Raw genomic sequence first — 25,698 nt, 5'->3', positions numbered from 1 at the left:
GTGGGACTGTACCCAACGCGGAAAGCCTGACGTACTACGCGTTCATGCATTTTTGTAAGTATCAATGGTTGATCCCGAGCCAATCAACCTCCTACGTAGTTATCCCAGGCTGTTACACAATGATAAGTTCGCACACGATACAATATCCTTTGTCTGACTCAATGCTTCTGTTCACCTTGCTCCATCACGCAGGAGAGTCGGGAAATTGAGAGCAGAGTCTTTTTCCCGGGGCCAATTTAGCATCAGAAGTTACGTAATTGTGCTACGGCAAATGACACGGGCAGGTGACACCAATTTCCGAGGCAGGATACCATCTAAGTCCCAGAGGCTGGAGTCCTGCCTCAGATACCAGCCTCTATAGACAGATCAATTTCTGCAATTCCCCGTCCTGGTTCCATCTATTAGTTCACCTGGACTCCACACCAAAGACACCAGAGAATGGCCCAAAGAACATACGGGTGGGCATTTGATTGTACTTTGCATATTTTGGGGTTGGTTGGCATTCAGTTCCTCATCGGTCAACGAGGTCTAGCTCAGCATGTGACTATTTAGTTTTTTCGACCTTATGCAATACCATCAGCGAGGACAACAGGCTGAGCGGCGGACTCTTATCAATTTTGCATTTGTCGTCCCCGCCGCGTCTGACGCCTAGCACGAAGAGGGGAAAAACACTGGATTCGAAGAGTACGATGAGGGATACAGATCAGAAGAAAACAAAGAGAGGTTCGATATTCATATCAGACATCGGAAGATTTCTGACACAAAAGGTCACGTCGTTATCATCCAGAATGCCTGATTCGTCGAAGGGACTGACCTGGCGCAAGCTATCCTCCTCCAGCGCAATCTCACGAGATTCCTGGGTGAGTGTGCAAGGATCGCAGCAACAGATTAGAAGGAAGTCGGAATCGTTAGCGCCTTGGATGTTGTAACGATTACGAATCTCCCTGCGAGTGGGCCTAGTGACAAAGCAAGAACAACCTAGGAAGTTTCAAATTCATCATGAGCGTATAATCCTCAGGATAGTAGGGAACGAGACGTGTTCCCAATCAGGAGTTGACTCAAAGTTCAGTGACATGGCCAGGAGGCAGTCACGGAAACACTTACCGACCCAGTGGAGAGCATCATAAGTGAGGCAATCCATGTTAAGCATTTTACCTCCTTGGGGATGAGGTTTACCAGTGGTTTGGAGGTGCTTGAAACGGGATTTGAGCTTCCCGTACTCGAAGCAAGGACACCAACAGCTGAGGCAGAACGTTCCACACTCGGAGAAGCAGTCGAAAATCCCGTAGGACCACTCGCGTTCACCCTGAGGATCGACAGGTTTGTTGAGGGCGTTGCGATTGCCCCCTGATGACATTTGGCGAGTGGCGCCAGGCTGCTGATCAATAGGCTGCGGTCAGGGGGGGGGGGGGGGGGGGAGCGAACGCCGCAAGGAAAAGGCGGCTGTCAGGTTCTGATTCAAAACATCTGGAAAAGTTGTCTAGTTCACCTTTTCTGACATCCTTGTTAATGCTAAAACGCGAAGCCAGGCAACGGAGAGGAGGTGGGGGGAGACCTTGAAGGGAAAACCGATCAATCGTAGGGTCTCATGGCCTCCCTCTTATACATTGATGCAAAAATGTGAGCCTGTACGCTTTAGGCTCCTTCAATTCAGGACTCCAAATCCGCAGGCTCACGCGTGCCAGGCGCAGCAGAACCAAAATGAAATGTCGAGATTCTTGCATTAATTCGGTAATCCGTGTTGCCCAGGAGTTCTGAGAATTTAATGAGGGAATTCGACCTAAGGACCTGAGGGCATGATAGAAGAGACTCGCGCTGAGATACAAGTTCTTGTACCAGCGTCTGCACCGGATGCAAATCAATTCTTGCCCCCCAAACAGGGTGTATTACGATTAGTGCGCAGCCGTTGGGCTTTTTTATGATCCCCCATTTCGATGACACCAGGCACGATAGCACCAGGTGATGGCGGAGTTTTATGGGATTCAACGTCGACGTGATCGTGTACGCTCATTCATCCACAACACGACTAATACAGGTTCAGCCACACAATGCTGCTGGGCAACTGGCAAAGCGGCGGCCTTTGGTTACCAGTACCGCGTTTTCTATTCTTATGTCCACCCTTGAGTACCAGGGACACGTTGGTATCACCCAGAATACCAAATTGATCGAAGGGACTGACCTGCCCTCCAGCACAATCTCACTAAGTGAGCGTGCAAGGGTCGCAGTAGCAGGTTAAAAAGAAGTCGGAACCATCAGTTCCCTGGCTTCTGTAACGATAGCGAACCGCCTTGCGAGAAGTCGCAGTAGCGAGGCGGAATTTCAAATTTGGGCATTCAAATCTCAAAGAAGTAAGAAACAAGACGTATCCCCCAATTAGAGTTGACCAGAACATCATTCAGTGCCTGTGACATTATCACAAGACGGGGCAGTGGGTGCAGCGTAAAAGAGACGATCCATGATAACCGTATCAACGACCAGTGTTTTGGAGGTGCTGGAAGCGGGACTTAAGCTCCCAGTGTTGGAGCAAGGACAGTAAAAAGCGAAGAAGCACGCCCACACGCGGCGCGGAAAAGCCGCTGAACCCCCCCATAGATGGTTCTTGAAAAGTTTGTTGAGGGTGCCCATCGCGATTGACATTTAAGGGGGTAGCACTGGGCTGTTGTACAAAGGGCTAGGCGACCAAAATGGATAAGTCCGATACCCACCGGGACGGGGGTCGGGGCACGCGACGGAAAGGCATGTTCCAGCTTCTGATGCCATCGGTGTCTCAAGCGGAAGTGTTGTCCAGTTCGCTTTTCCCATTGTGTAATATTAAAAACGCGGAGAGAGCGGCGACAAGCAAGCGGGGGAAGATAGAGAGAATCTGCGAGGAAAACCGATCAAGTGTGAAATCTGGGGTCTCCCTTTTGCGCGCTAAATATTAGATTCGCGCGTTTCAAGCTTCTCCAATTTAGGGCTCCAGATTTTGTGGCGTGGCAAACACAGCCTTCGGGTTGACTAAGCTGACAGGCGCCCAAAATCGGCTCTAATTGACCGTGTGGCCGAAGGACCTAGGAGTTCTCATAACGCAGTTACTGTACTGGCACGACCAACAACCGGTCACGCGTCACGCAGGCCTTCCGGTTGGGTGCTTTTACAAAGTTTGTCACGCGTCACGCTGGCTTTGCGGTTGCAATGTCCGGTGTCACGCTGTTTGGTGGCTCCAAGTGGCTGTGTGATTTTTCGATTGGATTTGGTCACATGTAAAACTAAAAGTGATACATTTCCATCTCTTTTTCTAGATTTTTCGCCCGACTCGTTTACCCCAGACTCAGTGCCAGTCGCTCACGTGAGTTTCGCCGAAGTATATCCGAATTTTTCGGCGCGGCGAAACTGCGTAAGCGACTGGCGCAATATGTTGTTATTGTTTGTTTAACTCGAGTTCTTTGGCCTCGATAATCACACCAATATTTATTATATTTTCCGTCAGATAATGGAGATGATTGATGGGTTGCATCTATAAAACAATCCTACACTTTGTATCTAGTTCTTGACCTTGGATGTCACAAGCACTCCTCGAGATCATCAATCTAATCGAAAGCTCATCACTGCAAACGATACCGAATTTTCTCATCGCGTTGCTAGAAAGTCGTGATCCCCGGTTATGGACTGAAGCGACAGGTAACGCAGTGGAGAATTGGGCTTTGGATCTGTCTCAGAGGATCTATGTTAATGAGATCAAGACAGTTATTCAGAGCATACATGGCTTACACTTCAATGCCCACAGTGCAATGGCGGACAATGTAACAAACTTTAGCCTTGAGAAAATGATCGATAAATTCCGTTGTGTGACTCCGAAGACTTGGGCCTTAGTACAGTCGCTCCTTGATGCTAACGGAGAAGCACGACGATGTGCAAAGCCATCAAGAGAGGTGGCTGACTATCGGACAAGACATGACCCGAATGTAGATCTTGGCGAGTTGGCAGATGGCGATGATGTGATTGGGGAAGGTGAAAGCAACAGCGATAGTGAGAGTAGCAGTGAGGAAGAGAGCAAGAGGAATGGTCGTACTCGAGCAAAAAGACGTAACGCGGCACTTCTGAGAGTAGTGAGTTAACAATACTGGATCAAACTTATGACTTACCGGCGCACACAGAAAGGGGTCGCAATCCTTTCGATCTTGGCAAACAGTTCAAGCCAAAGATGCAATGCATTCCAAGCCATTCAAGGCTTCTTCCTTGACTCCACAAACACACCAAGGCGAGTCATTGAAGTACTCTCACGTGGAGGGTGGAGTGTTGTCAGGGATGCGTCCGGGGTAGAGGGGGTCCGGATGTATCGCCCGGCAGAAGGGCCCTCACGGGGTGCAAACCGGGTGCACGTGCTGGCGGGTCCGGGGAGGGACAGCAGTCCCTGGCCACTTAGACTGAAGTGGAGAATGTGTTATTGTTATTAAAAGGGAAAACTATACTACTTACCTGAAGTGGAGAATGTGAGAAGAAGGTTACTTCTTCGGTTCCCACTTCAGGTACATTTATGTACATGCGGCTTGAGTCACATGACGAGTGCCACGTCACCCTCGGAGGCAGCCACAGGCATCTGGGTATCCCCGTGGGGGATCCCAAGAGTGTCCGCTGCATGCGCGCATGTTGGGCACAGCGGGGAGCCGTCCAGGGTGTGTGGGCCGGACGGGTCAATAGTACATTGATGCGGGGGAAGGTGGTCCATGTAGATAGAAGGAAATAAACAAGAAAAGGAAGATGAGAGGAATGAGATAAAGAAAAGGGGAAGAAAGAGAGAAAAGGAAAAGACAGAGGAAGGAGGAGGGAGAGGGTTGGACAGTGGGGAGCGGGTGTGGTGTGGCCGGGTGGGTCCGGGTGGACCCGGGTCAGGCGGGTGTGCCCTGACATCACCCCCTCCTTAAGCCGCTTCGCCTCGAAGCGGTCAGGTGGTTCTCTCTCTCTCTCCCCGGGGCTAGGGGATGCGTCCTGTGGAATTCCTCGATCCGGTCAGGGGCATGGGCTAAGTGGTCCCGCTGGAGCCACTGGTTCTCTGAGCTCGGCCAGCCAACAAATTTTACCAGATACCAGAGTTTCCGGCGTAGCCACTTGGAGTTCAATACCTTCTCGACCTCGTACTCTTCTTCTCCATCTACGAGTTCTGGGCCTGGGCGGGGGTCAGTGGGTCGTTCTGCGATATCGTCCGGGCGGTGTGGCCTGATGTTGGTTATGGACACGACCGGGTGAACTCCCTTCTGTCATGCGGTGAGTTGGAGTTTGACGGCGGCTGGGGAGACGACTTTGACGATCTTAAAGGGGCCAAGCCATTTGTGGTCCAGCTTTTTGGTTGGACGGTGTAGGCGGGATAATCGCCCACGCACAGACTCGGCTCGGATACCCACTTCCACGATCAGAAAACAACTTTCATTCACGCGACGACTCGGTACAAATTTGGTATCCAAAAATAGTCCTAATTCGTACGATTCTGACGATACCAAGAACGTCCCAATCGGTGGAGATTTGATGGAGTTCCGTGTTGGAGAAGTTAGGCACAGCAGGTCACGGGCATGTGCGGGCGTGGGAATCTCAAGCGGCAACCCAGAATTCCAGCCTCACTCGTTCCCACGGCGTCTAATAAATTGGTAAAAATGCTTATTGGCTGCGTGAGAGTTATCTCCGGCTACATTTCCAATTTAGGCTCTTAATTCCGTAAATCCATTGAGATATCGCTTATTTTCTCTTATTTTCATATTTTGCCATCATTTCAGATATTGATTGATATTCTTTTATTGTTACTGTTACCCTTTTTTATTACTTTTGCCTAATAAGGTATGCAGGTGCCATATGGTACCAATATTTCTCATCAATTATTCTAAAAATAATTGTTCCTTATATCCTGTACATACCGGATTCTGGAATAGAAGTTCTCCCCTCCCCCATTTTCTCTAAGGTGCTAGGACGCGCTAGAGAGGGTGTGAGTGAGTGGAATTCCAACAGTAGGAATAAGGGCAGCTGTCTAGCTCACAACGAGTGAGTAGTGGACGCTGAGCCCGGACCTTGCGGAAATCCCGGAGAACCCACCACGGAGTTTTAGGATCGAGCATAGCGAAGTCAAGAGAGAAAGTAGAGGTTTTGGAGAGTTTGGCCCCACGAGCTTAGTCGGCATAGAGAGCCGCTAGCCCTCTTTCAACGGTCGGTCGTGTAGTTCTGGGCGCTGAGCCAGACTTGGTCACCTTCTCGATATTCTGGGGCTGCCTCACGGTCTCGGTCGTAGTAACGGGCCATCTCGTCCACTGCGTGTTCCAGTGCGGCTTTCGCCTCCTCCTGCATTTTCATCATCCTTGACGAAAACGCGTCAGCGGCTTCCACTTCGGACGTACGTGTGGGTTCCGTCCCCATTCTGGGGTGCTGGCCGGTGTCGAGTTCGAAAGGGGTTCGGTGGGTGGATGAGTGGATGCGGTTGTTGTAGGAAAATTCCGCTAGCGGGAGCCAATCTGCCCAGTCGTCTTGTCGATGGTTGACGAACACCCGGAGGTACGCTTCAATCTCTTGGTTGACCCGCTCGGTCTGTCCGTCTGTCTGGGGGTGGTAGGGCGTCGAGGGGGTTAACTTTATGCCTAGGAGATCCGCAAGCTCTTTCGAGAAGCGGGAGACGAAAGCGCTTCCTCTGTCGCTGAGGATCTCCTCAGGGAGCCCGTGATGCTTCCAGACATGCTCTAGGAAGAGTCGCGCGATGCCCTCCGAGTCTACAGTCGTCACAGTGGGGACCGCGTGGATACGTTTGGACAGGCAGTCCACTACCACCAGGATGGCATTATACCCCTTGGACTCTGGGAGCTCTCCCACCATATCCACTGAAATTACCTGCCAACGACGGGTAGGGACTTTGTTCGGGGTAAGCTTCCCAACCTTTCGTGAGGGGAAGGATTTGACACGGTTGCAGGTGTCGCACCCGCGTACATACCGCCCGACATACTCCGCCATCCGGGGCCACCAGTAGTCGCAGGAGACAAGTTCCAGGGTTTTCCACCGCCCCGGGTGCCCTGTCGCCCGCGCATCGTGGTGTAGCCTCACTAGGTCGTGGCGGAGTTGGGGGTCTTTTGGGACATATACCCTTCCCCGGTACAAGACCAATTCGCCTTGTCTTTCCCATTCATCCGACCTTAGCGTCCCCTCTCCCAGTTCTCGCATGGCTTTTACTACCCTCTCATCATGGTCTTTTGCCCTGCGTATCTGGTCTAAGATGCCTACCTCCTCACCTTCCAACGAGAATCCCTCTGTTGCACGGGCTTCAAACCAGGCTGGTTGGAGGAGGGTCAACCCTTCGTTGTCGTCTTTCCCTTTCGGGTGGTCAGCACGGCGGGAAAGCGCGTCCGGTTTTCCCATGAGCTTCCCAGGGCGATGGACGAGGGTGAAGTGGAAGCGGGAGAGGAATAGGGACCATCGGGCCTGGCGGCGGTTTAGCCTCTGGGCCATCCGGAAGTACCCCAGGTTGCGGTGATCGGTGTAGACCTCGACCTTCTCTTCAGCACCCTCTAGGAAGTGTTGCCATTCCTCAAGGGCTCGGACAATCGCGAGCATCTCTTTGTCGTACACTTCGTAGTTACGTTCCACATCTGTAAAGCTCTTGGACATGAATGCCACCGGGTGGAACTCCCCGTCAGGTTGGAGTTGGGAGAGGACCACACCGGTTGCGAAGTTGGAGGCGTCGCATTCGAGTTTGAAGCGGCTGGAGTCGGAGGGGAAGGAGAGAACTGGGGCAGTGGTGACAGCTTCTTTGAGGGCACGGAAGGCGTCGTCTTCGTCCGTGCCCCAGTTCCAGGTTTGGGCCTTTCGGGTCAGCTTGTGGAGCGGGCGTGCCTTCTCAGAGAAGTCTTTGATGAACCGGCGATAGAAGTTCACAAACCCCAGGAAGGACTGCACTTCCTTCACTTTGGTTGGGGTTGGCCAGTCAAGGACTCCACGGACCTTTACGGGGTCCATGGCAACGCTACCCTCCGAGATGACGAGGCCGAGGTACTCGATCCGGGTCCGCTCAAACTTGCATTTTTCTGGTTTCAGGAAGAGCCTCCTTTTTCGCAGCGTCTCCAAGACTTCTCGGACGACCTTCCGGTGCTCCTCCAGGGTGGCCGTGAAGATGAGAATGTCGTCCATGTAGCAGATAACGACTTCCCGGTCGATGAAATCCCTAAGGATGTCATTCATCATAGTTTGGAAAGTCGCGGGGGAGTTACACAGCCCGAAGAACATTACCATAGGCTCGAACAGCCCTCGGTTGGTCGCAAATGCTGCCTTCCACTCGTCCCCATCTTTGATCCAGACGTTGTTAAACCCCCAGCATAAGTCCAGGGCAGAGAAGTATTTGGCATTCCGGAGGCGGGCGAGGACGTCCGAGATGAGTGGGAGTGGGTACGAGTTCTTCACGGTGAAGGAGAGAACGAAGGAAGGTCAGTTGGGAGGTTCAAATGAGACCACCACCAAGCTGTTCCCTGGTTCTTTAGTTAGGATGGGGAAGTGTACTAGTGTTGTTTATTGTAAATATAGTACCAATCCGAGTGTTTTGGCTAATTCTATTTTTATGGGTTAGTTTTAAAGTTCCTGGGAATTGACTTACAGATAAACCGAGCCCTGCGGAGCTGTTTCTTTATTGAAATTTATTAATTTGTCTAGGTGTAATTCTGTGTAGCGTTGTTTAATTTGGATTTAAACTTGAATTTAATCTTCTACTTGGTGAAGTTTCAAAGATTCTATTCAGTTAATGAATTTGGATTGTGTCTGGAGTGTCCCTTGAGTTTGTTCTATTTTTGTCTTATTTTATTGCTTGTTTTAACAGTAGCAAAATAACTGTTTTGTGTTTACACTTTGAAATCTGGAGTGTTAACCAGCTCTCCTGTTGAAATATCTACTTAATATTTCTCTCCTTAATTGCTGCCTTTTACTACAGTGGCAATCTTAACTGTATATCACTTTTTCGCACTGGAGTGACAACCAGAAATGCTTGAGAAAAATAATACTCTATTTTCTTACTTCTCTAAGGGGGGCGAAAAGTCGCAGAAAGGGTCTCCCTTTTATACTCCTTGGGTCGCCTTCCTTTTTCACGCTCTACCTTCTATTTACAGGATTTATTTACAGTGTATTTTTCTCAAACTGAATAAAAAGTGAAATTTTCACGCTATAGTTCCACTGCGCTTTGCTGCGCTGAACTGCGGCCCTACTGCGGTCAGACTGCGCCTGGAATCCTTATTGTCCTTCCTCGCCTAAGCTATTTTAATGGTTAATTAGAATTTGTCTGCACCGCATTTGCCGCAGTTCCCTATTTCAAATTCCCCATATTTCCCATTAAGTTCGCTATGACTCGGTCATCCTGAATTCAAACCTCGCATTACTATGCGTGCAACTGTGCTGAGACCTTCAGCTGATTTATTCCAATTTTATTTAGTGACATTTAGTTAAAATGAGACTGAAATGATAAATGAGTGAATTATTCAGGTTTAAAACTGAAAGAAAAAGTTGCTAGTAATCAAGAATTACTCAAACGAATGTGTTATAGCTCTCTACTTCATTAGAACATCGTTCCCTAAAATTCCCGCCATGGTCCGTTGTAGTTTAGTAGTTTTTGTGAATTTCATTCATATTCCCTGATTCCCCTTTGTATTATCACATCCTAATCCTCCATATGTATTGTTCGTTGTTATAGTAGGTCGTCCTCGAAGATATCATATTTTTATGTATTTTATTTAGGGCTCTAGACCTCTTGAAGCTGCCTTCCCGCGTGTTTTCAGGTTTCTAACTTCATGTCCTTGTATCTCATTCATTTCTGGATGTTTTCTCACGTTCTTGGTATTATAAATTTTCATTTATTCCCACCTTTCCAATGGTACTAAGGTTGTGTCCTATTTCCCTGTATTCGTTGAGTTAGCAAAGTTTCGCGCGCACATTCGGTAATCACGTGCGTCGTTCCCATAGTTGTTCGTATGCCGGAGCCGTTTTCGTTTAGTTGTTCGGGATTTATGATATGCGCGGGTGTTTATTTCTTTCATATGGGCTTCTGTGATTTATTTCAGATTTTTCCCTCATGATCTAAGGTTGTTTTGCACTTTTCGTGCTTTGTTTTGACCGGGCTCTTCCTTATTTGGACGGAAATTGGTCTTCGCGATCTGCCGAAGTGCGGATCTCGGTTCCGACGGCCGGTTCCCTGCGCATCGCCACCTGAACGTGTCATTACACATGATGCGGATTCCTATATTCCCGTCATGGGTATAACTTCACAACGGCTGGACCGTTTGGGCTGAGAATTTGCATAACTATAGTTTCCTATTTTTCATAATTTCCGTGTAAATTTCGTTGTATGTTTTAATTATGGATCCTACGCAATCATCGTCTTGTCCCTGAGCTCGGACTTTTGATGTCGCTATTCCCGTTATTGGATTTCTCATTAATGCATGATCCTTTTATTATGGAAATTTGGGAGGATTAAGAGTAGATCCTTTCCTTTCTAATGGGCTATCAAGCTTGTCTCGGTCGTTACTATTTAATCTTCGCGCTTGCTTTTTAGACATTGTCCTCGTTTTGCAGGAGTTTTAGTCATATCTCCGTCGTTTATGGGTAGTTTCCCCTGTAATTACTCTCATTGGTTCCGTTTGGGTGACATCTACATTTCCTATTATAAACACGACTTTGACTTTTGCATTAGTTCCTGAGGAATCTTTGTTCCGTGGTACTTCCATCCTTGCTACGTGTGCGGACGTGGGAAAGTAGTTTCCGTGGAGGTTCTCTGATTATCTTTATAGTCAAATCTTGGTCGATTGTCCTAATTCTTGGTTTAATATTTGCTATAAATTCCCCCGAGAATTCCGTCTCGTTGATGGTAAGCTTGAAGTATTTTTGTTATTTTTCTTTCTTTCGATTTATCGTGTATAGTCGTAATAATTCGTAAAAATTCGTAAAATTCGTTAAAATTCAGGTCCTTCTATGTTCTCATATCTACTTGTCGTATGAGGTTTTTGTGATTTATCTGGCATATTTCCATAATGGGTTTCCATAGTGTGGCCGTTATTTCTCCTACAATGGTGATCTCGTTCAGCTTCCGGTAGTCCTGTACCAGGCGCAGCGATCCGTCCTTCTTCTTGACAAAGAAGACTGGTGCACCCATCGGAGACTTAGACGGTCGTATCCGCCCGTTCTGCAGGTTCTCGCGCAGGAACTCGTCCAGTTCTTTCTGCTCCGGGCGCGAGAGGGGGAAGGTCTTTCCTCTGGGCAGTTTGGCGTCTGGTACCAGGTCTATAGTGTGGTCCCAGGGCTTCCGGGGGGGCAACTGGTCGAAGGCCTCTTTTGAGAACACATCCCGGAAGTCCTGGTAGTGCTCTGGGACCAGCGTCTTGAACGATGCAGGCTCTGCGTCCGGGTCACGGGCCTCCTGGGCCATCCGCTGAGAGGGGGTTGTGGTGGCCCTTAGGTCGTGTCCCCAGCCGGGGGGGATGATTGCAGCGTAGATCCCATCCCCCGGCTCTAGTACAGGGTCCTGGTCGTTTCGTGCTCGCGGCTGTCTACAGGCGGACAGACAGCGGGACATGACGACTTTCTGCCGAGCCCAGTCTACCTCTGGGTTGTGGTGTAGCAGCCAGGAGTGCCCTATGATGAGGGACTGTCGTCCCAGGTTTGCAACCGCAAAGCGGGCGCGCTCTGTGTGTCGCCCAAACGTCAGGAGGGCTTCCAACTCTTCGGTTATGGCTCCATTCTCGTTTGGGGTTCCGTCAACGTTACGGACGGGAATGGGTTGCGGGAGAGGGGTTGTCTCGAGCTTGTGCTTCCGGACGAACTCAGGGCTTACGAAGTTCCCAGTGGCTCCTGAATCTAGGAGGGCTGATACCGATACTGACGCGAGGGAGGTCAGGGCGGTTAGTTTCACCATAAGGTTGAGGGATCTGGGGGATTGCTTGGAGAGGACATAGATGGCTGGCGGGGATACTGCCACTTCGGGTGCCGTCTCTATGGTTCTCTTACTCTCACGGGTCGAGGATGCGTTTTTTCTCCTCTTCTTGGCAATAACTCGGTGAAGCTTTGGCATTGGCGTTGACTCACGTGCGCTGCGGTATTTACATGAGCTATCTTCTACAGGCGCCCGGGACGCATCCCTCACCGGCCGCCTTCCTGAAAATCCCCCTGAGCCTCCGTCTCTGGCTCTGTCCCTTCCGTCTCTGGCTCTTCAGTTAACTGCCTCTTCAGCCCTTCCATCAGCGCCCGAAGATCCTCAGGGTGGAGACATTGCACCCGGCGGACTCTGGGGTGCGGACAGTCTCGTAGGATGTGCCCTTGGGTGTTACAGTTGTAGCACCGTCTTTGGTCAGTCCTCGAGCGGTCGAGGTCCATCGGTTGGGGGCCTGTCCCTGTCGTGGGGCGGGCTACTGGGGTGGAGGGTGGAGGCAGTGGTGCAAGTCGTGGGGGCCCGGGCGTGGGTCGTGCCTGTGGTGGGGTCATGATCGACGATGGCCGGGTTGGTGGGAGCGTGGGTTTGGGTGGGAACGCGCGCGATTGAGTGGCCTGGAACCGTCGCCACTGGTTGTCCAGGAGCGTGGCTTCGCGTTTCCACTCGGCCCAGGTAGTGGGCATGGGGCGGAGCCGGTATATGCTCTCCCGGAGGCGGGAGTTAATCGCCTGCTCGAAGCGGTCGACTAGTCCTACGTCACCCAGCCTTGAGGCGGGTCCCAATATCTCGAACTCCTGGATCACTTTGTCCACGGAGTCGCTTCCCTGGCGGATGGCTGCCAGCTTCTGTCTGGCTGTGGCCTCCCGGTTCGGGTCCTGGAACATGGCATCGAGTTCTGTGTTGAACTCGTCCATGGTGAGGGGGGGGAGCTGGCCATCAGCAGCGTGATTGTGCGTTGCGTGGCCCATGCCCCTGCGGGTCCTCCTTTCATGTAAGACAACACGAAAAGGATCTGGGAGAGGGCGGTGGGGAACTCAGCCGCGCGAACGTGGAAATAAATCCCGCACTCGGCCTTAAAACGGTCGAGGTCCTCGCTAGCTCCTGAGAAGGGAGTGGGGGGGGTGACCTTAGGTGGTTTGGGTCTGGGTGCAGGTGCGGGTGTGGGGGCAGGCGCGGGGGCGGGTGTAGGTGCAGGTGCGGGTGGGGGGTGGTTGCGGGCCTGGCTCTCCACAATGGCCTGGAGCTCTTGGAAGCGAGCCAGCAGTTCTTCATACTGCTCTTCTGACACCATGGCTGGGGAGACAGGGGAGATGGGGGAGGCGGGGGAGATGAGGTTGAAACCTTCTTCTGCTGTCAGGGATGCGTCCGGGGTAGAGGGGGTCCGGATGTATCGCCCGGCAGAAGGGCCCTCACGGGGTGCAAACCGGGCGCGCGTGCTGGTGGGTCCGGGGAGGGACAGCAGTCCCTGGCCACTTAGACTGAAGTGGAGAATGTGTTATTGTTATTAAAAGGGAAAACTATACTACTTACCTGAAGTGGAGAATGTGAGAAGAAGGTTACTTCTTCGGTTCCCACTTCAGGTACATTTATGTACATGCGGCTTGAGTCACATGACGAGTGCCACGTCACCCTCGGAGGCAGCCGCAGGCATCCGGGTATCCCCGTGGGGGATCCCGAGAGCGTCCGCTGCATGCGCGCGTGTTGGGCACAGCGGGGAGCCGTCCGGGGTGTGTGGGCCGGACGGGTCAATAGTACATTGATACAAAGGAAGGTGGTCCGTGTAGATAGAAGGAAATAAACAAGAAAAGGAAGATGAGAGGAATGAGATAAAGAAAAGGGGAAGAAAGAGAGAAAAGGAAAAGGGGAGGAGAGACAGAGGAAGGAGGAGGGAGAGGGTTGGACAGCGGGGAGCGGGTGTGGTGTGGCCGGGTGGGTCCGGGTGTGCCCTGACAAGTGTATTGGCGGAGTCTATCTGCCATATGGTTCAGTCAGTGACCGAAAGCCTCAAAGCAAGCTTGAAGAAGCTCTCAGACCCCGGGTTGTATGCGATGGCATATGACAATCTGGACTTTGACTTTAAGATGAAAGAGCCCGGTGATCAGAACCAAGGGACGTTTTCAAGTATAACAACAGCCACCTTTATTCCACTCACCTATGGTACCACGCTTGATGACCTCCGATACTCGAAGGAGCTTTGGGAGAAGAGCTCCCTGAATCCAGATAATCCCAAGGACTCGAGACCTCCTGCCACACCTGACCGACAATATCTCTTTGAGCACATCCAAGAGCGGCAGGACAGTGTGCTGCAAGGAATGGAATGGTTTACACAGAAGATAATTGTCGATAACTACCTTGGGCAATACAAGGGTGAGCTTGGAAAGATGCCATCCTCATTTACATTGGACGTACCAGAGAAGACGGTGCAGTACCCTGCTCGAGCAATGCACCTGAAGGCATCAGTGAACGACGATAATATTGCGATAGTGAAGAGCCTTGAACGGCAGGCTGGAACAAGCCCAGAATGGTACCATTCCTTCGTCCGGCTGTGTCATGGTGACCTGGGTACGCAAGAAAGGCACGATGCGACAACAGAGTCGTGTGCGATTGAATCCACACCACAGGAACGACTCCAGTTCCTTGTGACTATACCTGGTGGCTTCCATATTTGTATGGCCTGTGTAGATGCCATCTGGCGAGTTCACATTCAGCCGAAGGCACTACGTGAAGTCAGGGGTGGCATCTTTGATCAGTTCAAGATCCTCCGGCCGAAAGACTCATCGAAACTTGCAAGTAACCCAACTTACCGCATGCTGAATGATGGAATCCTACACCTCACAAGTTCACACTTGCTGGTTTGTTGGGAACAAGCTACTGGTTTCTCCGACTTGAAGGAATTCGCCGATAGTGATCCATCATGGTCGGAAATTGTTGCTCTTTCAAAGAAGATCTGTCAGGAGAAGATTGCAGGATGGATATCCGAGGTGCGACGACAGAGTGAGGATCCACGAGATTATTTGGAAGAAGGCAACTTACTATTTCGACGTGATGGCCTGTGGTACTTGTCACGACCATGCATTCTGACCCAGATGCCGGCCCTTATTCTGTTTCCTTTTGTTTCATTTTGTCACCTGACTCATTCAGTTTCTTACTATATATATATGTATATTACATTTGTCAGGGCAACCACACCTGACCATACAACCCCAGAACCACCTTCCCTAACCTCCCCCCACTTCCCTCATCCTCCCATCTTTCACAACTACAGCCCGCATGCGAACCCGTGGGAAAAATCACGTGGGTCAAGGCGAGCAACTCGCCTTAACCCATGTGACACCTTTTCCGCATCGCGGGAACATGCTCGGCTTCTACCCAGAGTCACGCTACGAACTGTACAGTACATTTCCTTTTATAGCAGCCAAGCGGGGAATAGGGAAACTTACCCTTCTTCTCAACTCAATCCCCGCTTAGGCAAGTTGTAGCTACCTTCCATAATACATGACAACTCAATCCCCGCTTAGTGAGTTTGAGGAGCTTGGGATAGGATCTGGCACCTGGCTGCCTGGGACACCGCAAGTGTCCAGCTTTGAGGTAGGGCCGCCCCCGGACGGAGGCCGGGCCCTGACAGCAGAAGAAGGGTTCAACCTACTTCCACACCCCCTGATGTCGCTAGAAGAACAGATACTAGAGCTGACCCGCCAGCTCCAAGACCTCCAGACCCAGCTGGCTACCCAAAGGCAGCCTGCCCCCCCCCTGCTGCTGCTGCTGCTCCGACTCGCAAGCCACCCAAAGTAGCTACCCCCACTCCCTTCTCCGGGTCGCAAGATGACCTGGACCGCTTCAAGGCAGAATGCGGGCTCTACATGAGCATGCGCCATGCCGAGTTCCCAGATGAACACAGCCAAGTTCTGTTCGTCCTGTCGTACATGAAGGGAGGTGCTGCTGGCCCATGGGCTACCCAGCGCATCAACTCCCTCCTTGCCCCCGGTTCCCCAAGGATCGCTTTCGATGACTTCGCCCAAGAACTAGACTCCATGTTTGCTGACCCCAACCGCCAGGCCACAGCTCGGCAGAAGCTGGCCTCACTTCGGCAAGGCAGCGAGTCGGTGGACAAACTGATCCAGCAGTTTGAACTCCACGGACCTGTGTCACGGATGGGAGATGTTGCCCTTGTGGACCGTTTTGAGCAGGCCCTCCACCCACGCCTCCGAGAGAGCATCTACCGCCTCCGCCCGATGCCTGCAACCTGGGCCGAATGGAAGCGTGAGGCCTCCGTCCTCGACAACCAGTGGCGACGTTTCCAAGCCACCCAACCTCGCACCATCGCAGCAAAACCCTCCCCATTCCTCTCTCGCTCCACCCCTCCCCTGGCACCGTCCACCACTGCTCCTGCTGCAACCCCAAAGCCAGACCCTCAGGCAATGGATCTGGACCGCACACGCTCCCCCCGCACTGAGCAGAGACGCAGTGGGCTCTGTTTCAACTGTAACCAACCGGGGCACATAGCCCGCGACTGCCCAAGGCCGAGACCTCGCCAGATCCGTGGGGCCTTCCAAGAAGAAAGCCCCAGAACCCCACCCCGGCTGGCCCCAGAGGACCTTCGAGCGATCATTGACTCGCTGAGAGGCCATCATGCAGTGGAGGCCCCTCCCCCAGAACCAGAGGAAGCGGAAGAAGATCCAACGGGGGATTTTCTAGAGGGCGACCGGTGAAGAGTGTGCCCCGGTTGCGTGATGAGAGCAATGTACCCACCTGTAAATACCGCAGCCGCCCCAGACGGGCCATGCAATCTAAGCTGCTCCGGGTAATTGCAAAAAAGAGAAAAGCCACACCAAGAAAGCCAGAAGGGGGTGAACCCCCGTGCAAGGTTGCCGTCCCAGCCCCTGCAATTTACGTCCTGTCTAAGCACTCCCCCCGCTCGCTCAACCTCTCAGTGGAACTGACGTCCACCACTTCACTCCGCTCAGTCACCACCTCTGCTCTACTGGACTCAGGGGCCACTGGAATGTTTATCGGACGCGACTTCGTCCAGAAGCACAACCTAGAGACTTCGCCTCTAGTGCAACCGGTCCCCGTCCATAACGTGGACGGAACCCTGAACGAGAACGGATCCATCACAGAGGAGGTAGAAGTGCTCCTCCGATTCGGCCGACACACGGAGCGGGCCCGGTTTGCAGTTGCTAACCTGGGCCGCCAGACAGTGATAATTGGCCATTCATGGCTCCTCCACCACAACCCAGAAGTAGACTGGGTCAAGCAGAGGGTCACCCTGTCCCGGTGTCCACCAGCCTGCTATGGCCGCGACCCAGTGCTGAAGCAGGGAACCCAGGGGGAACCCGACTTCGCCCTCGAACCCGGAGATGGAGTCTATGCGGCCATGATCCCACCAGAGTGGGGCCATGAGCTCCGAGCCACATCCACCCCCTCTCAGCGAATGGCCCAGGATGCACAGGAAGGCCCCCCGGTAGAACGCCCCTTCGAGGAACTGGTGCCAGAGCACTACCGAGACTTCCAGGATGTATTCTCCAAGGAAGCTTTCAACGAACTCCCCCCCCGGAAGCCTTGGGACCATGCCATCGACCTCGCCCCAGACACCAAGCTCCCCCGAGGGAGGACGTTCCCACTCTCACCAGCGGAGCAGAAAGAGCTGGATGCCTTCCTCAGGGAGAACCTCGCAAACGGGCGGATCAGACCATCTAAGTCCCCGACAGGGGCCCCTGTGTTCTTTGTGAAGAAAAAGGATGGGTCCCTGAGGTTAGTCCAAGACTACCGCAAGCTGAACGAGGTCACGGTTAAAAACTCCTACCCACTCCCCCTGATATCCGACGTCCTCACCCGCCTCCGGGGTGCTAAGTGGTTCTCAACCCTAGACCTACGATGGGGGTTTAACAATGTCCGGATCAAGGAGGGGGATGAGTGGAAGGCGGCTTTTGCCACCAACCGAGGGCTGTTTGAGCCTACAGTGATGTTCTTCGGCCTCTGCAACTCCCCTGCCACCTTCCAGACAATGATGAATGACATCCTGCGGGAGTTCATCGACCGAGGGGATGTCATCTGCTACATGGATGACATCCTAGTCTTCTCCCCCACTCTTGAAGAGCACCGGAAGGCCGTGCGAGAGGTTCTGGCCACCCTGAAGAGGCGGAAGCTCTTCCTCAAGCCTGAGAAGTGCAGGTTCGAGAAGAACACCATTGACTACCTGGGCCTTGTCATCTCTGAAGGTCACGTTGCGATGGACCCAGTGAAGGTGAAGGGAGTAACTGACTGGCCGGTCCCCACGAAGGTCAAGGAGGTTCAATCCTTCTTAGGCTTCGTCAACTTCTACCGCCGCTTCATCCGGGACTTCTCAGAAAAGGCAAAGCCCCTTCACCGACTCACCCGGAAGACCCAGCGCTGGGCCTGGGGCCTAGTAGAACAGACTGCCTTTGAGGACCTGAAGCGAGCAGTCACGTCGGCCCCGGTGCTCACCTTCCCCTCCAACACTGCCCCATTCCGCCTAGAGTGTGACGCCTCCAACTTTGCGACGGGGGCAGTCCTCTCACAGCTTCAGTCGGATGGAGACTACCACCCGGTGGCCTTCATGTCTAAGAGCTTCTCGGAGGTAGAAAGGAACTACGAGATCTATGACAAGGAGATGCTCGCCATAATACGAGCACTTGAGGAATGGCGCCACTTCCTAGAAGGGGCCCCAGAGAAGTTTGCCATCTTCACGGACCACAAAAACCTCTCATACTTCCGAACGGCCCAGAGGTTGAACCGGCGACAAGCACGCTGGTCCCTCTACCTCTCCCGCTTCGACTTTGTGCTAACCCATCGCCCAGGGAAGCTCATGGGGAAGCCGGACGCTCTGTCGCGCAGAGCAGACCACCCCCGAGGAGAAGGGGACAATACAGGTGTAACCCTACTGCACCCGGAGTGGTTTGAAGTCCGGGTGACGGAGGGGGTGTCGATGGGAGGAGAGGAGACGGACATGTTGAAGAGGATCCGAGAAGGGAAGGAACATGATGAGGCAGTGGTGAAGGCCTTAAGAGAACTAGGAAAAGGTTCTCTGCGCCCGGACGAATGGGATAGAGATGGGGACTTGATCCTTTACCGGGGGCGAGTATACGTCCCCAGGGACCCTCAGCTCCGCCACGACCTGGTGAAGTTGCACCATGACTCGGTCCCAGCAGGACACCCAGGCAGATGGAAGACTCTGGAACTGATCTCCCGGAACTACTGGTGGCCGGGACTGTCACGATACATAGCTAGTTATGTCTCAGGCTGCGACACCTGCCAACGGGCAAAATCCTTCCCCTCCCGGAAGGTCGGGAAGCTCATCCCAAACAAAGTGCCCTCCCACCGATGGCAGATAATCTCGGTGGACACCATAGGCGAGCTCCCAGAGTCAAAGGGCTACAATGCGATCCTGGTGGTAGTAGACCGCCTCTCCAAGAGGATCCATGCTGTTCCTACCGTCACCACAGTGGACTCTGCAGGCATAGCCCGGCTGTTCCTGGAACATGTCTGGCGGCACCATGGCCTTCCGGAGGAGATCCTGAGTGACCGAGGCACAGCCTTTGTGTCCAAATTCTCCAGCGAGCTGGCAGCACTCCTAGGGATCAAGCTCACCCCATCCACCCCATACCACCCACAGACGGATGGGCAGACAGAACGCGTGAACCAAGAGATCGAAGCCTACCTCCGCGTCTTTGTCAACCACCGGCAGGATGATTGGACTGACTGGCTCCCACTAGCTGAGTTTGCATACAACAACCGGGTCCACTCAGCCACCCGCCGGACCCCATTTGAGCTTGACTCAGGACAACACCCCCGGATGGGGACTGAGCCAACCCGCTCCTCTGATGTCGAAGCAGCAGATGCCTTTGCCTCCCGGATGATGAAAATGCAGGAAGAGGCAAAGGCAGCACTAGAGCACGCGGCAGACGAGATGGCCCGGTACTATGACAGGAACCGGAAGGCTGCCCCAGAGTACAAAGAAGGGCAGAAGGTCTGGCTCAGCTCCCGAAACTACACAACCGACCGACCAACTAAGAAGCTGGACCACAAATGGATTGGCCCCTTCCGCATCACCAAGGTGGTGTCCCCAGCAGCCGTGAAGCTGCAGCTCCCCACCCAGCTGAAGGGCGTCCACCCTGTAGTCTCGGTCACCAACATCCGCCCCTACCTCCCAGATGAGATTGCCGAGCGCACAGCAGACCCCCACCCCGGCCCAGAAGTTATTGATGGAGAAGAAGAATACGAAGTAGAAAAGATCCTAAACTCCAAGTACAGGTATGGAAAACTCTGGTATTTTGTTAAATTCTTGGGCTGGCCAAACTCGGAAAATGAATGGCTCCCCCACAAAAACTTAGAGCACTCTCAAGAGCTCATAGAAGAGTTCCATCGATCCCACCCCGATGCCCCGAGACAAGAAAGATCCAATAGAACCCGCCAGCCAAGACACCCAGCCGCTCCGAGGCGAAGCGGCATAGAGGGGGGGTGATGTCAGGGCAACCACACCTGACCATACAACCCCAGAACCACCTTCCCTAACCTCCCCCCACTTCCCTCATCCTCCCATCTTTCACAACTACAGCCCGCATGCGAACCCGTGGGAAAAATCACGTGGGTCAAGGCGAGCAACTCGCCTTAACCCATGTGACACCTTTTCCGCATCGCGGGAACATGCTCGGCTTCTACCCAGAGTCACGCTACGAACTGTACAGTACATTTCCTTTTATAGCAGCCAAGCGGGGAATAGGGAAACTTACCCTTCTTCTCAACTCAATCCCCGCTTAGGCAAGTTGTAGCTACCTTCCATAATACATGACAACTCAATCCCCGCTTAGTGAGTTTGAGGAGCTTGGGATAGGATCTGGCACCTGGCTGCCTGGGACACCGCAAGTGTCCAGCTTTGAGGTAGGGCCGCCCCCGGACGGAGGCCGGGCCCTGACAACATTATTATAACTTTAGTCTGAATATCGACATGGTTTGTCCCCCTTAACAAGGCAGCCCAAGCCACTTCGAAATGTGGGCACTGAGACAGTAGGTGGGCACAGCGCTCTCTTGGAGTCGCTGAGGCTGAAGCCCAACCCCAGAGCCTTGTCCCCGCCAGTCGTCCCCGTTTGCTGACCCGTACCTAACAGTACTGCATGTTGGCACATGCAATGAACACTGGTGCGATAGGCACGATGGAGGATCTTCTGTGGTTATGGGTGCTGATGTTCTCAGGCTGTGGGAAGCATAAATATGCGGCGCACCTCGCGAAATTTCTTCGCAATCTGCATTCAGTCTACCCTGCCCGCCTGGCCCAAGTAATCCGATCCCACTGGGTATGCAATCCATCAGGTCGACCAGATGGATTTAGAGGTGTAGATTGGCTTGTTGAGCGAAACAATCTGTATACAAAGGCAGGTGAACCCGCATATTCTCAGTCAGACAGTGACTCACTTACCTCAGGTCATCATTGGTGGCTCAAGCTCGAACAGGACACTTACCCACATTATCAACCAGTCTTCGCTGATAGAGACCTACTGAATGGTACATGTCAATATAGAACAGAACTTCTATATCAAGCACCGGGGTACACAACATGCCCCGGCAAAAATGGAAGTCATGCTTCAAATGCTTCAAGAGCGAATAAGAGGACCACATACTATGGTTAAAATAGAAGTTCTCAACGTTCTTCTCAAAGGGGCCCAATCATATGTAGGTGGAGAAGAAGCTCACAGGGAGGATAATGATGACCATGATGAGGACAGTCCCATCGAAAGGGATCCGGCACATGACGAGCCCAGAGGAATGGGGTTAACAATTAGTGACTTTGATGCCCTGTAGCATTCAAAGACACTCACAACTCTAGTGGTATGGGATTGGGCGGGCGGAGGTGACAAGCGCGGGAACCCATTGACTCGGCATTCCCCGGACAATCAATAATCCCAAGCCACAATCCATTTATGACACCCACCGCTCTTCCCTCCATAGGGTCAGATATCAAGGGGCTCCAGGATGAAAGCGAAACCCAGTTCCATGTTCGCGCTTGCATTTGGCAGTGTATGGTAGCATTAAGCTTACTAGCCAAGAGAAATGTTGTGTCAATCTTGGCAACAGGTTCAGGAAAAACAATGACCTTTTGGTTGCCTATGTTGCGTGAAAAGGGGATTACTTTCATAGTGACTCCACTAAAGAGTCTTGGAAGCCAGCTGTCCGATGAGTCCATCAAGAAAGGGTTTCCATCTGTGTCAATCACTGCAGAACTGCTTGGTGAAAAGCCTGGACTGGTTAAAGTAAGACAATCAACCAAGGTTTTCAGTCAGCGCTCATATGGGTTCACCTAGGATATTCAGCTGGGGAAGTTCCATACAGTTGTCATATCACCCAAACTGATAGTGGATCCACGTTTCATGGCTCTTTGGCTTGACCCCCAATTTCAGAAGAAGGTTGACCGTATCTGCTTTGACGAAGCACATTGTATCAGTCAGTGGGGCCGAGACTTCAGATCTGCTTACATACAGATAGGACGACTATTCTCCATACTCGGAGATAGCGTCTCATTCTTCTTCACCTCTGCCACCCTCCGCCAGCATGTTCTAACAGACATGCTGAAGATTTCCGGTTTGCACTGCGGCACTGAAATCATCTGAAGATCGAATGATAGACCGAATGTTCACCTTTCCGTCTGCCCAATGAAGTTTACACTCCAAAGCTGTTTTGATCTGGCTTTCCTGCTTCCACTGGATGCAAAGGTAGATGATCAGGCATGGATAGATGCAAATATCTCACCGTTCTTGGTATACTGCAATTCTCGCGTTGATACAATACGAACCGCCAGATTCTTGCGATCTCGCTTGCCACAGAGTCACCGAGATCGGGTTGTGTGGTATCATTCTGGAATGTCAGACACGTTCAAAGTGGACATTGAAGCGAAGTATAAATTGGGAAAAATATGGGGGATTTGCTGTACAGATGCCTGCAGTATGGTGAGACGAACCCTTGCTATGCATCCAATGAATGCTAATGACACTTACTTAGGGTCTTGACTTATGCCAAGTGAAAGTCGTGGTTCAGTGGCGAGTTCCCAAGAGCCCCAATACACTCGTTCAGCGCTTCGGTCGGGCAGGTCATGACGGCTCCATCCAAGCGATTGCCATCTTGATTGCAGAGAAGGCTTATTTCTCAAAGCCAAGAGTTGATAAGAGAAAGGCCGATCTTGAAGCCTCACTGCGTCTCAATCTGAAACGCAAAAATGGCCCGGTGAGTAGTGTTGCACGGAAGCGCGCCGCACTGGGAGATCAGGGAAACTTCCCCTACTCTCAGCCCCATGGCCCCCCTTCCGACGCACTTGTAGACCTTCCTCTCCCAGAACTGGAGCGTGCTCAAGTCCGATCAGTCAACGCACAGAGGACAGATGAGGAATTTCAGGATGACGATGACGATGATGGCGCTGAGAGCAACGAAGAGGAGAACCTAATGGATTATCCTTTTGATGGCCCAACCAATCCCGAAGGGGCACAGATACCTCGGGGTGACAAAACAAAGTTGTCCAAACCACACAAAAGCGGCCGCCACTCGAAGTACGAGAATATCGAGAGCTCGGTTGCAGAATTTCTGTATGCTGACATGCTCCCAGAGAGCCATCCTCAACGTGGGTGCAGGTGAAAAGTCCTGGATCATGTCTATGATAACGTACGACTCAGTGAGTGACAACATTGAACTGCATCACGAGTCTTCCTCACGTGGGGCTTTCAGGGCCTGAACCCTTTTGCTGTCCACATTGCACTCCGCCTCCCTGCCTCTCCTGTTGTGACCTCTGCGATCCCAAGCGAACTGAAGGGATGAATGCGCTCGACTCCCCACCAAAGAGATCAAGGAGACCAAACCGAGTGAAGGTCGTGACCGATTACACCCGCGGCGAGACTGACAAGCGGCTCAAGGCAGGGCTTGTTGGATGGAGGCAACAAGTCCACGCTGAGTTCTGGGGTGGCAAAAGGGACCACTTCCTTGGCCCTGCTGCTCTGATCTCAGATGAAATAGTCGAGTTGTTGTGTCATCTCTCCCACGCTCATGCACTGTGCACCGTCGATGATATTTCGAATAACATCCGGGGTGCACAACGACCATTCATAATGAAGCATGCCGAAAAAATCCTCAACTTGGTGCACTCCATCGCTCCCCCCCCCCGAAATCCCTTCATCCAAACTCAAGACAGAGTCGCTGCCGCCCAATAACCCTGTGCAACATGTTACCGTCGCTGCACCTCAACGGGCCCCTTACAAATGCAAGCTGTGCAAGGTAGAAGGTCATACACGTACGTTGCTTTCCTCCCACTTGGACAATTCTAACACCAATCTATCCTTGACAGAACGCAATAAATTTTGTCCCGCAAAGCAGAATGCTACAACCTCAAGTGCCATTGCGTCATCTACCGTGAATGATCCTCTCATTAGCTAGCTCGATATATTGTATTTTATAGGCTTTAATTAATTATAAACGAATTTCCCTGCACTCGTCACCCATTATCTGACGGAAAATATAATAAATATTAGTGTGATTATCGAGGCCAAAGAACTCGAGTTAAACAAACAATAACAACATATTGCGCCAGTCGCTTACGCAGTTTCGCCGCGCCGAAAAATTCGGATATACTTCGGCGAAACTCACGTGAGCGACTGGCACTGAGTCTGCGTTTACCCCCAAAAAAAAAACGGATAAATTTGCAGTTGAAACACGAGATTTTTTCAGTTCAATTATTATTTTCAAATTTACTCGGATATAAGACTATAGACCCGTTGGCACTCAGGTATTTCCGGCTCTTGTCACGCTGTTCCAGGCTTAACCGGTTGGCTGTCACGCATCACTCGGGCTTTCCGGTTGAATGTCCGACGTAAATTTCTGTCACGCTCCAAAACTATGCGGTTGTTGGTCGTGCCAGTACAGTAATTCCGACCAGAGGACGTGATAAAAGCTCTGCGCAACAGCTAGGGATCTTTCGATCGCGCTGAGAAACATCGCTTGCAAAGAGTTGGTTGCCAATATCATACGCCAAGATTAGGTTGGACGGGAACGTTCGGTCTGCGAACGTTCGTACCGTATGCGGGGGTGGATAAATTGTCACTGAAGACATCGCAATGAGCCAGTCAAACAAACAGCAACGGGCTGTGCAATTGCTGGCGAACGTGCCGACATTTTTATTTATATTTAGATACATAATGAATTCGACTCGAGGCAAGTTAATATTGGTATATCATGTGTCTCCGAATCGGGGTGGCAAGTCCGCTGCATAATCCCCCGCTTCGGTAATGCCAACCCAGGGTCGCAAGAACGACCTGCCGTGCACGGTATGTACTGCCTCCTACAGCATGTGGACCAAACGATCAGGTATACCTAGTGCACTTCCAAACCCTAGCAACCGAAAATTCCTCCAGAGAATTCAAGTCAAGCACAGCATGGCAGAGCGAGAACCAACAGGACAGCATGGGAACTACAGGCACGCAACTAATGGGGTCCCTCCAAGCTGGCGCACGGCGTTGGCAGGGTGACAATATTTTGTCAGCACTCATACGATTTACGATTTATGCAAAACTCAAGCACCGTTTGCGGTGTAGCCGGCAGTGCCTACCGGGGAAAAAATTTGAATTCGAACGCAGAAGTGAGCGATAGACGCAAATTGTAGCAAACAAAAAAGTCTCAATATTTATTTCAGATCCGGAAAGATTACTGGTGAAACGTCACGTTAGTATCTCATTGAGTACCAGATGAATCGAAAAGAAACTGACATGGTGGAAGCTGTTCTCCTCCAGCGTGAGCTCACGAGA

At 51.9% G+C, this 25,698-nt stretch overlaps 7 protein-coding genes across 7 annotated transcripts; 6 read left to right on the top strand and 1 right to left on the bottom strand.

The window, feature by feature from the left end:
• Nucleotides 1-502: 502 nt before the first annotated feature.
• Nucleotides 503-1,738, bottom strand: EI90DRAFT_952440 (PLAC8 family-domain-containing protein). Its single transcript, XM_039068273.1, has 4 exons — nt 1,490-1,738; nt 1,105-1,390; nt 815-978; nt 503-755 (listed from the first exon to the last, which is right to left on the bottom strand). The coding sequence occupies exons 1-4, from the start codon at nt 1,499-1,501 to the stop codon at nt 738-740; spliced, it is 480 nt and encodes a 159-aa protein (XP_038916227.1). The 5' UTR covers nt 1,502-1,738; the 3' UTR covers nt 503-737.
• Nucleotides 1,739-3,539: 1,801 nt separating this feature from the next.
• Nucleotides 3,540-4,097, top strand: EI90DRAFT_3123206 (uncharacterized protein; the record flags this gene model as incomplete). The annotated part of the gene is made up of 1 exon (XM_039063587.1): nt 3,540-4,097. The coding sequence occupies one exon, from the start codon at nt 3,540-3,542 to the stop codon at nt 4,095-4,097; it is 558 nt and encodes a 185-aa protein (XP_038916226.1).
• Nucleotides 4,098-4,115: 18 nt separating this feature from the next.
• Nucleotides 4,116-4,436, top strand: EI90DRAFT_2919991 (uncharacterized protein; the record flags this gene model as incomplete). Its single annotated transcript, XM_039054720.1, has 1 exon — nt 4,116-4,436. One exon carries the CDS (start codon nt 4,116-4,118, stop codon nt 4,434-4,436), a length of 321 nt encoding a protein of 106 aa, XP_038916225.1.
• Nucleotides 4,437-13,986: 9,550 nt separating this feature from the next.
• EI90DRAFT_2919615 (uncharacterized protein) lies at nt 13,987-14,853 on the top strand (the record flags this gene model as incomplete). Its single annotated transcript, XM_039054714.1, has 1 exon — nt 13,987-14,853. A coding segment is annotated over one exon (867 nt), but the record flags the coding sequence as incomplete, so codon positions are not given.
• Nucleotides 14,854-21,192: 6,339 nt separating this feature from the next.
• EI90DRAFT_2885346 (uncharacterized protein) lies at nt 21,193-21,421 on the top strand (the record flags this gene model as incomplete). Its single annotated transcript, XM_039053956.1, has 2 exons — nt 21,193-21,317; nt 21,364-21,421. Coding segments are annotated over 2 exons (183 nt in total), but the record flags the coding sequence as incomplete, so codon positions are not given.
• Nucleotides 21,422-21,906: 485 nt separating this feature from the next.
• EI90DRAFT_2879921 (P-loop containing nucleoside triphosphate hydrolase protein) lies at nt 21,907-22,494 on the top strand (the record flags this gene model as incomplete). The annotated part of the gene is made up of 2 exons (XM_039053914.1): nt 21,907-22,164; nt 22,231-22,494. Coding segments are annotated over 2 exons (522 nt in total), but the record flags the coding sequence as incomplete, so codon positions are not given.
• Nucleotides 22,495-22,527: 33 nt separating this feature from the next.
• Nucleotides 22,528-23,071, top strand: EI90DRAFT_2877995 (P-loop containing nucleoside triphosphate hydrolase protein; the record flags this gene model as incomplete). Its single annotated transcript, XM_039053902.1, has 2 exons — nt 22,528-22,863; nt 22,916-23,071. Coding segments are annotated over 2 exons (492 nt in total), but the record flags the coding sequence as incomplete, so codon positions are not given.
• Between the last annotated feature and the right edge of the window lie 2,627 nt (nt 23,072-25,698).

This window comes from Cantharellus anzutake (assembly GCF_015039405.1).
Source record: "Cantharellus anzutake strain C23 chromosome Unknown EI90scaffold_22, whole genome shotgun sequence".
NCBI classification, from domain to species: Eukaryota; Fungi; Basidiomycota; class Agaricomycetes; order Cantharellales; family Hydnaceae; genus Cantharellus; species Cantharellus anzutake.
The sequence above is the reverse complement of the archived record's forward strand: the minus strand, read 5'-3'. Positions and strand labels throughout refer to the sequence as shown.